The sequence below is a fragment of the Aethalodelphis obliquidens genome, unplaced genomic scaffold (assembly GCF_003676395.1).
Source record: "Aethalodelphis obliquidens isolate GAN/ISIS:26980383/991018 unplaced genomic scaffold, ASM367639v1 scaffold31, whole genome shotgun sequence".
Classification (NCBI taxonomy): Eukaryota; Metazoa; Chordata; class Mammalia; order Artiodactyla; family Delphinidae; genus Aethalodelphis; species Aethalodelphis obliquidens.
The window spans coordinates 14,264,301-14,279,474 of NW_020837975.1; the positions used below are offsets into that span (position 1 = coordinate 14,264,301).

The window sequence follows — 15,174 nt, forward strand, 5'->3', positions numbered from 1 at the left end:
GAGCAACGGAGTGTGTTCCAAGAGCGCTAGGACTGCTGGGTCAGGGGTTCTGGAAGAGTTGGGTAGAAAGTGCCCTGCTGTCTTCTTGCTCCTGGCCTAATGGCTCAGACCATTTTTAGATGTCAGGAAGTGTAACAATATGGTACATTTATCTTGGTGAATAATGGATGAGCGCAGGGAAGGTACTGTATTTTTCCTGGTGAATTATTTACCAGGAGCCTCTAATTTGAGGCTCTCCACTAGGAGTGGTCTGAATCGGGTGTATCTAGAGTCCCTCCTGACTCCTCTCACTCCCCCGGTCTCCCAGCTACAGGTTTGCTGTAACCTTCCGTGTCTAGTGTTGCACTGGGCAGCCTCGTGGCTGCCAAACTCTCTTGAGTTTGGAGTCCCTGTGGCCACTGGGTTGGGTGGCAGGAGGGAGTGGGGAGGACCCTCCCTGCTAGAGATGCAGGGAAAGCCCTGTGGGGGGTTTACTTGGCCGGGGGTGGGGGGGAAGCTGGGGTCAATGTGGGGCTGGGGGCTGCTCTACAGGCATGGGGAGCCTTTTGTGTGCTTACGTGTGTGTGTGCACATGTGTGTGCTCTGGGTCTTTGTTTTTTTTGTCCCTTTCTCTGGGTCTCTCTAGGACTGTATGTTACTCTCTGTCTCTCAGTTTGTCCGTGTGTCTCTGTTGATCTGGGTCTCTCTGTGTCTCTCTGTCCCCGTCCCTCCCCCCTCCCTCCCTTCCTCTGCTCCTCCCTCCCTTCCCCCGCCCACACCATCAATCTCCCTCCAGCCCCCTTTTTCTCATCTTCCTGTCTCCCTCTGTCTTTCTCCATCAGTGTCTGCTTCTCTCTCTCTCTCTCTCTCTCTCTCTCTCTCTCTCTCTCTCTCTGCGTGACTTTAGAGGCCTGTAAGAGGCACCTCCTGGGATGGAGGGGCAGCCGGTTCCAGACTTAAGTGAAGCCAGATCTTGGTACCTTCCAGACCCTGACTTCAAGATCGACAGAGTAGGCATAAAATAAACTTTAGGTCTTTGTCATTTTTTTGGCTGTTCAGTTATTGCATCAGCCACTCCTAGGGGCTGTTTTTTTCTTTAGTTATTTGTGTGTGCTTTATGTTTTATAACATCACCCCGCCCCCCGGCCCCCAAAAGTCAGTTATCCCTAGGCTTTAAGCATCTGGTAATGTGTTGCAAGTTTTTGGTGCTTTTAAAAATAACTTACAAGGAATTGTTTCTGTCTGTTATTCATCAGATTGTATTTTTTTCATCTGTTGTTACTGATTTGGAGATTGAAATACATATTTTGCCATCTTTAGCCAGAATGCTTTTTCAGAACAGCTGATTTTTCAAAAATGACTCTTTTTTGGTTATGTTCTTTTAAACAATAAAGGAGCAAATCATCAGTGATGCAGTTAAGAAATAAAAGAATAAAATTGGTTTTGTCTTACTAGAGAGTTTATATTTTAAGCTGTAAAGTGAAGTTTATAAGGAGTCTGATGCTTTGACTCTAATTAAGCAGCTGGCCTGCCTTCCCCTCCCCCTCTCTGTCCCCTGACCACGCCCTCCCCCAACTGGGCAAGCATCAGTTACATCTGAGTGATGTCGGAGCAGTGACCATGGCCACAGTAGTCGATCCCCACCTCCAGATAGCTTCCCCCTCCGACATTTTTCCAGCCACACGTGGTAGCAGAGGTGGCTGAGGGGAGGGCCTTTGATGGCAGCAGCAGGTCTACCTTCAGAAGAAGGCAGTGGACACTGCAAAATCCTGCCCCCGCCCCCCAGCAGCCTAGAGGCGAGGAGGGCACCCTTGCCTCTTGAAGACACTGGCTCTTCCATACTGCCTCCTTCAGTCGGGATTCTTCTCTTTGTGTTTCAGATTGAGGCTTAAAGCCTGGAGCAACCCTTTCCCTAGAGAGAAGGGTTGGTTTCCAGAAGCAGCTGTTGGTCAGACAGGTGGAGAAGGAAAGAAAGGAAGGCTGGGAGAGGGGCACTTGGAGGACTGTGTCCGGCTCCGACTCCTGGGCCCTGCCTTGTGCCCTGGCCCCGAGGGGATGGCCAGGCTGCCGAGGGCCACGTTCATCTCCTGCACATGTGTTCGGCATCGCCGCATGTCATCGGGTGTGTGGTACACGCAGCCCATTGCTGCAGGCCCTGGGTGGCTCGTGCTTTCCACATCACACATAGCAAAGCGATGTCCTCACATTCCCCACTCTTGTCTGCTCCAGGAAGTGGTTTGCAGAGCACTTCTAAATATAAAAGTATGAGACTGCCTCTTTCTCTTATCCCTTTGGAACCAGCTGAGGACCAACCTCTTTAGTCACTTTTGGGGTTTGGTGGGAGGAGGAAGGGGCACGGGAGAAGCTGGGGGGGGTGCGCCTGCATGCGTGTTTCCCCAGGCTCTGCTGATACCCGTATGCATGCCGGGGCACGGCGTGAGGCTAGCTGCAGTGCTGGAGGCCCGGGCAGAGAGGAGGGTGTAGGCTCAAAGACTGATTTTCAAACTTTGGGCAGCTATGTTCAGCCAGTTAACTTGTTTTCAAAAATTTCATTTGCTTCTTGCTTCCCCAGACCCAACAGTATGTTCTTCTACTGGGAAAAGCAGCAGGATGTAGGTGATGGCCCCAGGGAAGGCGCTTCAAAACATAGTGCCGAATGGAATAAAGTGAGAGACAGAATGAGAGATAATGCAAGATCATTTATATGGGTTAAAAATAGCTGCGCATGAAACAACATCACATTTGACCAGAGCACATACAAAGAGAGGACCTACCTGAAACAGGACAGAATGGTTGTTGGGGGGACCTGGATAAAAGGGAGTAAAGTGAAAGAAATGAAGAGCAGCTAGCGTGGCAGCGTGGAAAGAACACAGACATGGGAGCCAGACAGATCCAGGGGCAGTTCCCGACCCTGCCATTACTGGGATAGCCTTGACCCCAGTTTCCTCCTCTGTGAAATGAGGCTGGTCCGTGTGGAGGGTTCTTTGGATGAGAAGTAATGCGTCCATGTAATAAGGGCCGGCAAGAAGCAGACGGTCAGAGTAGCTAAGGCAGCGCTGACTGATGGGACTTTTTGTGGGGACAGAACTGTTCTGCATCGGCGCTGTTCAGTACGGTGGCCGCTAGCCACGTGCGGCTCCCGAGCACTAAAAATATGGCTAGTGGAACAGAGGCAATGAGTTTTCAGTTTTGTTTCATTTTGATTAAGTTACATTTGAATAGCTCCATGTGGCTAGTGGCTGCCATATTGGACAGAACAGGCCGAAGGGATGTTTTACTGTCTTTAGGAGCCAGGGAGGATTTTCCCTCATTGAGTGCAGTTGAGGCCACTCCACCTAAAGGGCAGGGAATCATGTTCTCCCTGCATAGGGAGTTTAGGGTGTGTGCCTCAGAGATGAGTAAAAAGAGCGCAGAAAACAGAGTCTCCCAGAGTTTTCTGAGCCTGTCTTGAAAATGAATAGATGAAGTCAGGTCCAACCAGTCCCCAGACTGTCATTTAGTTTGCCCTCTGCTTGCACAAGAAGGACCGTGGGAAGCTCACCCTGGCACTGTTCTTGCTGTGGTGTCCCTGGGCCCCTCCCCACTGCACCTGGGAGGAAGACCTCGTTGGGGCCTGGGTCTGGGCCCACCTAACGAATGGCTGTGGAACCTGCAGCGAGTCCCTTTCCATCTTTGGATGATGAGGGCGGACTCTTTGAGCACACCATCTGAGCATCCCAAAAGTCTTCCTGGGCCTGAGCTCCTGGATCATTTCCCAGTCTCGTGGTCCAGCAGCCCCATTGCCTTCCCGCAATGTAGATTATTTCTGCAGGCCGCTCACTGGCGTCTTCAGGAGACAGCTGGCTGCTGTCTCCCTCTCTCCTTGGAGCTGAGAATGGGCATAGAAGGTGCCCATTCAAGCTCACCTTGAGCTTGCAGTCTAGCTTGGAAGATATGGCTCTCGGTCACAGCACAGGCGGGCGTATCAGGGGTGTCACGGGCAGTGAGCTGGCAGTGCAAGTGTGTGGCCAAGGCAGAGGCAGGATCTCCTGGGGAGGCAGGATGCAAGCTGAGCCGCAGGAATGGGAGTAGCTCATCAGCAGTGATGCTGGGTCCCGGTTTGCGACTCCCAGCTGCCTCTAACTGCACACCTGCCATTTATAGCATCACTTTTAATCCCTCCCGGGGCTGGCCCTACATGTGGTGTGTGGGCTTTAGGGGCCGGCTGTGCAGCTGGAGGCTGGGGGGCAGGAAGGGGACTCTGGGGAGGGAGCCCTTTGTTTCTGTAGCTGCCTCTCAGGCTCAGTGCCAGCGAATCCAGGACTAGGTCTTGGTAACTGTCCAGTCACATCCTTTCAGTTCTCTAATGTTACATATAATAAAACTACCTGGTGGCGGGTGGTGGTTGTCAGGGTCACCCTACTTGTGAGGGATTGTATCGAGACTAGAACCCAGGTCTCTCTACCCCATGTTCCTTCTGCCTGATCACACCACGTCACTCTGGCTGAGCTTTTAATTTATTGCCGCTTCCTTGGAGACGTCGCAGCCATCTGAGGGTTACTAAGGGCGAGAGATGTGTCCTAGGTGTGGCCCTCTGAGCCCCAGCAGAAGACAGGCTGGTTCGAGGATCAGGTGGTGTGGCTGCTGGCTGAGGAGCTTCTTAAAGCACATCTCCCAGCCGGTGTATCTGCCCCTCTGGGCTCGGATGCCGCCTGATACTGGACACGAGGACCGCTTCTGCCGTCAGAGGTTGATCTTCCCCCTCCAGGGCCTCCCAGGAGTGGGCAGGGCAAGGCTGAGCTGTGGTTTTCATCTAAGGTAGAAGAGCTGGCCCGCTAGGTTGTTTCTGTGCTAATCCCTGGTGATTTTGTTCTGTTTCTCTAATCCGGACGTGGGAGCCTCTCCAGATATTTACAGTTAAATCCCAGGACAGGAAAACTCAGCCGGGTCCCTGGCTCTGCTCCCTCCCACATAGCTACAAGCGAGGGCTGTGATGGCTTGTGGAGGGCTGCGGGGCTGCTGTCAGCGAACCTGCGGCCTTCTGTAGACACTCGGGAGATGGGGCCGAGGTGGGGGGCAGCTAGAACTTTGTGTTCTGCCTCTGGGTCTCTGAGTCAGCGGTGGTGGATTTTCAGCGACCCTCTGAACCCTGATTTTCTGGGGCTTATCATCATACAGGGTTGTTGGTGCTAAACCCACCCGTGGTATATTGGTGGTGGACTGGTGGCGGTGGAGGGGGACATTCCAGATCCCCAGATTCACAAACCCCACTGCAGCATTTTGTGTTCCTGCCGGCCCAGGTGCACTGGGGAGGGCTTGCTGTTCATGCAAACGACTTGTTCTTACAGAGACTGAGATTTGTCCCTCAAAAAAATGATGCACGCCTATGAGCCGTGGACCCTTGGAGTGTCCCAGAGCAGCTGAAAGTGCACCAGTTAGACCCTGAAGGCCAAAGTCCAGTGGTGCATTGGCCCCTTGGGGAGGAGAGGTGGGGCAGGGACCCTGGTACCCCTGGGGCCTCTCATTTGGTGTCCTTAGAGTTTCCACATGGAGGGGACCTGTGAGCAGGGCCATCCTCGTGTGGGTGAGGAGGCCTGGGGCTGCTCTCTTTCCTGGAACAGAGCATTTGTGCCTCTTGGGTTGAGGGCTGTCTCTCCTGGCCTGTGTCCTAATGCTGTCACCCCACATGGGACACAGGAAGTTGGCAAACCTCTCCCTCAGGGGACCATATGCCCAATAGGAGCTGTCTTGGCCTGTGCTCTCGAGGTCATCCGGGAGGCAGGATGTCCCCACAGGGACGTGGGCCCTGGAACCAAGGACTGAGTCTCGGGGATGGAGGAGTCAGCTTCCTGCCTGTGGCTCGTTGGCCTCGTGCGTGAGAAAGGTCACAGTCACTCGTGATTACACACATCCGTGCAGAATGCCCATGCCCGGGCCACCCAGGGTCATCTTGGTACCTCTGCCTGGTGCCAAGGCAGCTGTCTGAAGGATGGAATTTCTTTAGTAGGAGGGAGAGAAGGTAGATGGAATCAACTGGTCAGGTTTGGCAGGTTCTGGGACCTGTACAGATTCAGGGGTTGTCTTTCCAAGACCAAGAGGACTGGTCTCTGGGAGACAGGTAGTTGAGTGGCCCAGATGGTTACTTGGACCGAAGTAGCTGAAATTATCAGAGCAGAAAAACTTCCTGCTGCTCTCTGCTCTCCACAAAATCATGTTTACACATGTGTGTGCGCAGATGCACACGTATATACACGTGAGTCGACTGGGCCTGGAGCCCAGAGAGCATCAAGGAAGGTGGGCACCAGACCAGCCGCTTGCTGGTGAGTGGGGGACGGGAGTTGGGCTGCTGCCCACACAGGCCTTTCTCAGGGGGCTGGGGCCAGGGCGCAGGCAGAGTGAGTGTCTGCATGTAGATGGCTGTCGAGGAGCCAAGGAAATGGCTTGGAAAATGTCCTTATTGGGTATTCGCAGCGCCAGCTCTGTTGGGGTCGTGCCTGATGTGGGCAGATGACTCTGCCTGCCGGTCACGGTGCCAGTGCTTCCTGAGCCCACCATGCCCTCTCTGTGCTTTGGGCTTTGCGTTTATGAACCCACTTAGCCTCACACAGCCCCTGAGTGGTAGGCTTGGGGTCCTCATTTCATGTCAAGGGAGAGGCCAGCGGAGGTGGCATTGCTAGGGAGCGGCAGGGCCACTGGCTGCTGCTATGCTGAGCGGCTTCCTTGAGGAGCACGTGGGCCAGGTGTTCCGTGAGGGTGCAGAAGGTGTCATGCACGGAAGACCGGACTCTGAAAGGGGGGAGGCTTTGGGAAGCCCAGGACCGGTGTGCTTCCAGAGCGGGCCTTCCCTGGACCACAGCCCTGGGGGCATCCTCAAGTCAGGTGGTGCAGGGACAGGGATGTGCTGGGGACTGTGCCACCTCGAGGCAGGTACCACCTCGATCCCCAGAGCCTTCCTCCTTCTCTGTCATTCAGCCGAAGCTTCTGAAGAGTCCCTCGCTTCCCAGCCCCACCCTGTCTGGAGTCTGGCATATCTGCCAGGGGCTCCTCGGCCTGCCGGTTTCCCCTCAAACAAAACAACAGACCAGCCTCTCCTGCAGACCATGCAGATGGCCAGACTGGGCGCAGTAAACGTGGGTGCCACAGCACTGGGCCAGGCTCCTGCGTGAGAAGCCTGGTGGCCAGGGGTGTGCGCTCAGAGCAGGGGCCGGGGTCTTAGCGGAGGCCTGGTGGCTGCCCTCCCTGCCTTTTGTTACATCTAAAGTCTGCCCCAGCCAAGCACTAACCAGGACCTGCTGTGAGCTGACGTCAGGACAGAGGGCCCCGCGGGGCCGGCTTTGATGTTTGCCAGGCCCTGTCTTGGGGGTGCGGCGGGGGCTCTGAGTGGCAGTCTGGGAATGCAGCGTCTCACCACAGCTCCTGCAGCTCCAGCCCCGGGACAGGACGGGATGCTGGAGGCTGAGCTGGGGTCCCTCTGAGTCATGCCATCTCTTCTCCCAGCTCAGGTTTCTGTGGCAAGTGGTCTGTGGTTCCTGCAACCCCACAGCCCCTTTCCCTCCATCCTACCCCCCACCTGATTATCCCTTTCCCATCTGGGGTCTGAGATGGTGCTGGGCCTTGCCTGGGGGGAGCTTCCTAATATCCCTAAAACTCAAGTCCTTGGGCAGGATGGGTGACAGTGGTAAGGATCACGGTAGCCGCCCGCCGAGCGAGCTCATCCAAGACACTTCACACGTGTTACTGCGTTTTTGAGTCACGACGGCCTCATGGGAGAGGCAGAGGAAGCTGGGGCACGGTCTGTGTTCCTTACCCAAGGTCAGGCAGACCGAGTGTGATGGTCAGGATCGAGTCGGACCTGACTGCAAACGCTTAACTAACGCTCCTGTGTATGGACGAGACTCCTGGCCCCCACTGTGTCTGGAGAAGCTGAGCTGGGAAGTGGGGAGTCACCTACGCTTTGAGGCAGATGATCTCTCTCTGGTCTTTGATGAGCATCTTTAGTTCTGGGTCGAGGGCCCCAAGATTTGGGTGAGTCACGTTTGCAGAGGCCTGCTGAGGCCTCGGTGCGAGGCTGCCCATCTGTGTCAGGAGTGGGGGTCGGGAAGTGTTTCGGATGGCCCTGTGTCCGCCAGCTCTTGCCCCACGCTTCCTCTGAGGTCACCCCAGTTCAGCTAGTGTTCGCTGAGTGCCTCTGTGAGCCTGGCGTTGTCTGCAGGAGGTGTGTCTAGCTTTCTACCTGGCTGCGGGGAGTGAGACCCATTCTGAGATCAGATACTTGCAGGATTGGTTTTGAGTTCCTGGACGGGGCTGGGAAGAGCGTGGGGTATGGAGTTGGCCTCCTTGGATCATGGTCCTGGCTCTGCCACCAATTAGCTGTTTGATCTCTCTGGACCTCAGTTGACCCACCCATCTGTACTACACAGGGGTTGTACCACGTTGCTCAGCGGGGGCAGGGCCGCACTCCTGTGCAGAGATTGGAACTGAGTGGGGCTGTTTGGGCTGTTAGGGTGACGGGGTGCAGATTTGCTGACTTGCACAGTGAGTGGGGTAGCCCAGCGTGGTGGAGAATTGTCCCATCCAGAGAGCCAGCAGGAACCCAATGAGAAGTAATGCGGGAGCTCCCAGCCCCTTTCAGCTCTGTGTGTCTTGCGGGCCGGCCCCTCTGGAACGCTGGGAAGTGGACCAACATCGGGTCAGCCCCTCCTCTGGACCCAGCCCTGGGGGATCCTGAACTTGTCTTGAAACTGACTTTATGAGGAGACAGGTTCTTGTGCCCTAAAGAACCAACCCCCCCCCTCCTCCGGCTCCACCCAGGGACTGGGAAGGGTGCTCTTTGGGCCAAGATCAGTCTCCAGTGGTTTGGGATGGGATGGGCAGAACCCCATTAGCCTCTTCCTTCCTGCCCTTGCTGGGCCCAGTTTGGCCAGAGGCAGAGCCTGCTTCTTCACGTAGTAGCCCCAGGTGGCCTGTTCCTTCTTCCTGGAGGGGTAACACATCCTCCTCTGTGCCATCACCGCCCCCCCCACCCCCCGCACCCACCTGCCAAACTCCCCAGGCGGCTGGTGTCCCGGGCTCTGCAGCTCTGGGCCTCTGCAGGGCGCCCACACGGACCAGGAACAAAGCCCGGTGTATTATTCCTGGCTTGGTAACTATGCCACCTGCGTGGCCCTGCCCTCCGCCTCCCCAGCCCATCTGCCACTCTGCACAGGCTCTTCACTCTCCCCTTTGTTTGGCTACAGTTCCACCTTTGATTGCAGGGCCCCTTCCTCCGAGGGTGCCCCCCTGACCCCTGCCAGAGCTGAACTGTAGCCATGCAGGAGGAGGAGTGGATTCAGGTGAAAACCTGGGACCACTTAGCTCACCTCTCACCTAGCACAGAAGAGCCAGCCTTGGCCACAGACGGATCCTTAAGGATGGAGAGAAGGACGTGGGGGTGGCCCTGGCATGTCTTTGGGAATAATGCCAGTTCAAGAGAATATTGGCTTCTCCTGTGATGGGATGGGTTCTCCCAAAGACGCCCCTGGGGAATGCTGGGCTGCAGAGTGGTCTGTGGATGGGATTCAGAGCCGCCTCCCTGACCTGTGGCCAGCTCTGATGCTGGACCCTCAGCGGGTATGTGAGTGCCAGTAATCCTTCCAAGAAGCTCTTTGGATCATGATTTAACTTTGCTCAGTGTCCTGCATTCTGAAGATGGTGGGAGGGTTGCTTGCTGATGTTCCCCGCTCCTTGGTCTGGCATTTCCTATGATCTGGTCCCATAGCTCCAAGGCCCTCTTCCTCTAGGGAGTGTCCCATGTGGCATTAATCCCCTCCTTCCCCTAGCCCTTGGGGCTCCCTCCCTCTTCAGTGTTCTAGAGGCACCGACTGCCCACATCATTCATTTGGCACGAGCTTTGCCTTATCCTGGGTCCGCCTCCAGACTAGCGTCCTGGAGGGTACCGCATCTTTGTATCCTGCGGAGCGCCCAGCACAGTGTAAACGTTCCTCAGTGGGCACTTGGCAATTGTGGTCTAATGATCCTTCTCACTTGCACTTACTGGACGTCTCCTGTGCACAGGACAGTGGGTGACCTGTGTTAGAACAGTGGCTGCAGCTCCCCCTGACCCTGCCTCTCCCGTGTTCCCCATCTGCAGGTGCCCAGGCAACCATTGTCTTCATCAAGGAGCCATCCTCCCAGGATGCGCTGCAGGGGCGCCGGGCGCTGCTCCGCTGTGAGGTCGAGGCCCCAGGCCCAGTGCACGTGTACTGGCTGCTGGATGGGGCCCCAGTCCAGGACACCGAACGGCGCTTCGCCCAGGGCAGCAGCCTGAGCTTCGCAGCTGTGGACCGGCTGCAGGACTCGGGAGCCTTCCAGTGCGTGGCGCGGGATGATGCCACCGGAGAGGAGGCCCGCAGTGCCAACGCCTCCTTCAACATCAAATGTGAGAGCCGGGAGCTGTGCCCGCCCCCTCCCTCTAGACCCTCAACTCCCGAGCCCTGCGGGACTCCTCCTTTGCCTCGGCTTCTCCCATTTCCAGTTGAATGGGGCAGGGAGAATGCAGTTGGGGTCAGCTCTCTGCTTGTGTGGATAAGAGGAAGTTAAAAAGTTTTAATTTTTCCAGAACTTATTTTTTTTCCCCTTCAAGTCTTGAACCCATTGATCTGCCAGATACTTTTGCAAATGGCAGGAGCAGTGAGGCAGTGTGCCCCAGTGTCCCTTGGCTCCAGAGCCTCCAGGTTCCATCGTTTCCTGCTTGTCCTCCTCCTCTGCTCTCTCACCCTTGCTCTGCCCCGCCCCTCACTCTGCAACCATGGCCTCTGCTCCAGGGATTGAGTCCGGTCCCGTGGTCCTGAAGCATCCAGCCTCGGAAGCCGAGATCCAGCCACAGACCCAGGTCATGTTGCGTTGTCACATTGACGGGCACCCTCGGTAAGGAGACACTGAGGGTGGGGAGGGAAAGGGTTATTCTGGACTGATGTCAAGAGCTGTCTCCCCAAACTGTGGACTCTGCCACCGCCCCTGCCCCATGCTGTTCCACACTGGGCCCTGGTCACCAGAGAAGGGGCAGCCTTGTGCTGTGGAGTGATCCTGGATTCTGGGAGCTGAGAAATCTAGAATCTCAGCCAGATTCTGCCCCTGAATTGTGTGCCTCTGTGCAAGTCACGGTCCCTCTCCAGGCCTCAGTTTCCCCATTTGTAAACTGAGGGGTCTAGCCCTGACCCTCTGATTCTGGCCCTCCCTGCCGGCCACCTGAGACCCCCCTGCCCCCCTGCTACTGACCCCCTCGGCCCCTCAGGCCCACCTACCAGTGGTTCCAAGATGGGAGCGCCCTGTCTGATGGTCAGAGCAACCACACGGTCAGCAGTAAGGAGAAGAACCTGACCCTCCGGCCAGCCGGCCCTGAGCACAGTGGCATCTACTCCTGCTGTGCCCACAATGCCTTTGGCCAGGCCTGCAGCAGTCAGAACTTCACCTTGAGCATTGCTGGTGAGCCTGGGGCAGGGATGGAGAAGGTGAGTTGGGGATGGGGGAGGGGCCTCCCCACCTTGCCTGCTCATGTGTCTGTGCCTCCCTCACCCCAGATGAGAGCTTTGCCAGGGTGGTACTGGCCCCCCAGGACGTGGTAGTGGCAAGGAATGAGGAGGCCATGTTCCACTGTCAGTTCTCAGCCCACCCGCCCCCGAGCCTGCAGTGGGTCTTTGAGGATGAGACTCCCATCACTAACCGCAGCCGGTAAGGCATCTGGCAGCAGCTTTCCAGTATGGTGATAGAAGTTGTGTATGGTTCTCTAAAAGGGAATGAAGTTCTTATCACAGACATCATAGATCTGTACATGTATTACTTCGACTTTCCAGCAGATGGCAGTAGAATGTCTTCCTGTTACAAAATGATTCCAACAAAGGGAACGGTCTCCAGGAAGGGCATCTTTTTCCAGTTCCCGCAGACACACTGTGTGAGCCAGCGATGGCTCTGCTACTTTCTCTCCTCCCTTTCTGCCCACATGGGTCCTCTGGGATGGGGGGGGTAGAGACCCAAGGATGGAGGGACACAGGGGACCTGGGGGATCACAGTCTGCACAGGAAGGTCCTGGAGGGCAAGGATACCTTACTCACACACATGCACGCACACGCACATTTTTTGGAAGAAGCAGACATTACTAGAAGGTGCCGGGAGGTGTCAGGCCCTCTATAGGGACTTCTGTCCTCATCCAGGCCCTATGAGAGCAGAGACCACACCACCTGTGTGGTGTCAGGTGTGGCCATGGTCCTTTGGAGGTGTGGCTCCCTAGGCTGTGGGCTGGGATCCTGCCTGGCTGCAGCCCTGAGGACATCATCAGTAGTCCGTCTGGTGCGTCTGAGGGACTTCTGGTGCTGGAGTTGCTGCTTTGCCAGCAGGCGTATCTTGACTCTGTCTCCACATCGATTGCTTGCTGCCTCCCACTTGCACTGCTGCTCACCTGGCTGCCCCAAAGCTGCGTCTCTTGTAATTAGAATACACACCTCCACATACACGTGAACAAGCGCACGCACACACGTGCACACACAGGCACACACGCACACACCAGAGTGGCGTGTTGGCTTCCTTCTCTCTGCCCTGTTCCTGGTTGATTCCTTCCTGCATATCTGACCTGTGCAGGATGGGGTTCCACTGGCCGCCCTCCAGAAGAAGGCCTGTGGGCCACTCCTTTCAAAGAGCACTCTCTCCCCTCCACAGCCCCCCGCACGTCCGCAGAGCCACGGTGTTTGCCAACGGGTCCCTGCTGCTGACCCAGGTCCGGCCGCGCAATGCAGGGGTCTACCGCTGCGTAGGCCAGGGCCAGAGGGGCCCTCCTGTCATCCTGGAGGCCACTCTCCACCTGGCAGGTGGGTCCCTGGGTCTGGGGTGCCGAGGTGGGAGCCGCCTTCAACGTTGTGGGCACGTAGAGATTTAGGCTCCTGTTTCCACTCAGAGCAGCTTGGAGGGCAGAGGGAGGAAGAGGATGCTGGGCTTGGAAGAGGAAATGCTGAAGGTCACGGGGAGGGCTCGTGCTGGAAAGGGCAAGGCTTGCTGCGGGAGAACGTCAGGTACCCTGGGCCCCACAGTAACCAGGCTGTCTGCTCCCATCCCTGCAGAGATTGAAGATATGCCACCATTTGAGCCACGGGTGTTCACGGCTGGCAGCGAGGAGCGTGTGGCCTGCCCGCCCCCCCAGGGTCTGCCGGAGCCCAGTGTGTGGTGGGAGCACGCGGGAGCCCGTCTGCCTGCCCACGGCAGAGTCTACCAGCAGGGCCATGAGCTGGTATTTGCCAGCACTGCCGAGAGCGATGCTGGTGTCTATACCTGCCATGCAGCCAACCTGGCTGGTTGGCGGAGACAGGATGTCAACATCACCGTGGCCAGTGAGCACCTTTGCCCTGAAGGGCGAGGCGAGGAGGGGAGCCCAGGTCCCAGGAGGTCTTGGGTTCTGGGTGTGATGGATAGAGGCTTCCCTGGTGCTCACCTGAGGCCCTGCCTCAGCTCTGAGCCCTGCCGGCTTGGGAACCAGTCAGCCGTTGGGAGGTGATATTGGAGTGGACAGTGGCGTGTCAGGCACAGAGGTTGTGGTGCCAGAAAAGTGGTCCTCTGGCTGCAGAGGACAAAGCAACAGAGTGGGAGTCTTGAGACCCAGGTCCCACTCCGTCCCCAGTGCATGGAATGACCACGGGTAGAAAGTCACCTGCCTTGCCAGGCGTCAGTTTCCTCATCCATAAAATAGGGCTTAATAACTCACTACCTTCCCTACTAGATGGCCAGAAAGATCAGTGAAGTAGATAAAAAAGATCTTTCCTTTTCTTTTTGGGGAAGGTGATGTGTCAGAGTTATAGGTAGTAATTATTTTATTTGTTGTTATACTTTCCAAATTTCTACAGTGAACATATGACTTGTGAAATAAATGATAAAGACCTATATACCCTTGCTACAGGCATAGAGATTTATTTATTTATACCATGCCTGTGTCAAACGTTTATGATAATTTAAAAGGATATCCGAGACAAATTCATACACACACACATACCATTTTGCAACCTGCTTCTTCCATTTACCTCTACATCTTTCCAAGTAGGTAAATTGCAAAAATTCAAAAAGATTTCAAACATGAAAAGAGCTTTGTACACTTGGAAGTTGTGATATTATTCCCATTAAGATACTAAAACCTAGGAGACATGCACTTTCGTGCTCAGGTACCTGGTTCGGGTGGGAAGCTGCAGCATCCAGGTAACATGCGCTCAGGACACTTCCACAGCGACGTGCAGACAAATGCAAGCAGCCATGATCAGCCTTTCTCCAGTCGGGGTCTGTTGTTCACCTGTTTCATTGGGGACGCTTTTATTTTTTTATTATTATTTTTTAATTTTGCATTTTATTTATTTATTTATTTTAAATTATTTTTGGCTGCGTTGGATCTTTGTTACTTCGTTACTGTTTGCGGGCTTTCTCTAGTTGCAGTGAGCAGGGGCTACTCTTCATTGTGGTGTGCAGACTTCTCATTGTGGTGACTTCTCTTGTTGCAGAGCACGGGCTCTAGGCATGCGGGCTTCAGTAGTGTGGCACGTGGGCTCAGTAGTTGTGGCTCATGGGCTTAGTTGTTCCGTGGCATGTGGCATCTTCCTGGACCAGGATCGAACCCATGTCCCCTGCATTGGCAGGCGGATTCTTAAGCACTGCACCACCAGGGAAGTCCCGGGGATGCTTTTAAAAATACAGAATCTGGGACCACACTCCACATCTCCTGCCCCCGGCCTCTCTGGGGGTGGGCCCAGACAAAGAGTGTTCAGCATATGCTCCAAGTGAGGCATATGCGTGCTGGAGGTGGGAGTGCTGGCTTTGATCAGTCTTTTGACAGGCACCAACAGTGCCCTGTGCCTGCACTGCTCCCTGAGAAGACCTGTGGAATTAGAGAGAGTGCGTGACGCACGCAGGGCTGGACTGGTGCGAAGGGGTAGTGGGTACAGTTCGGAGGAGGAAGGACTCCATCCCTGCATTCCATCAACAGCTTTATCGAGTGCCTTCTTTGTGCTGGGCACTGCTCCCAGTACTGGGAATGCAGCAATGAACAAAGCAGACAAAAATCCTTCCCCTTGTGGAGCTCGTAGTCTAATAGCAACAAAGCAAGCAAGGAAAACAATTGAATGAACAAATATATGATTTTAGGTGGCAGCAGAGCCATGAAGAAAAATCAAATAGGGTAAGTGACAGAGAGATGGCATGAGGGCCAGGGGG

General features: G+C 55.4%; 1 protein-coding gene across 3 annotated transcripts in view; it reads left to right on the top strand.

Annotated features, from left to right (window-relative positions):
* PTK7 (protein tyrosine kinase 7 (inactive)) overlaps positions 1–15,174 on the top strand; it is a 60,060-nt gene that overhangs the window by 26,020 nt on the left and 18,866 nt on the right. Inside the window, exons 1-7 of one of the 3 annotated variants that reach the window (XM_027127291.1) lie at positions 7,805–7,983; positions 10,088–10,375; positions 10,761–10,863; positions 11,231–11,421; positions 11,517–11,667; positions 12,649–12,797; positions 13,047–13,313. In XM_027127291.1, coding sequence (XP_026983092.1) covers positions 10,832–10,863; positions 11,231–11,421; positions 11,517–11,667; positions 12,649–12,797; positions 13,047–13,313 — 790 coding nt within the window. In that variant the 5' untranslated portion in view covers positions 7,805–7,983; positions 10,088–10,375; positions 10,761–10,831. Of the gene's footprint in view, positions 1–7,804; positions 7,984–9,598; positions 9,654–10,085; positions 10,376–10,760; positions 10,864–11,230; positions 11,422–11,516; positions 11,668–12,648; positions 12,798–13,046; positions 13,314–15,174 lie in introns of those variants that run through there. The other 2 variants (XM_027127290.1, XM_027127289.1) reach the window with 2 other exon arrangements.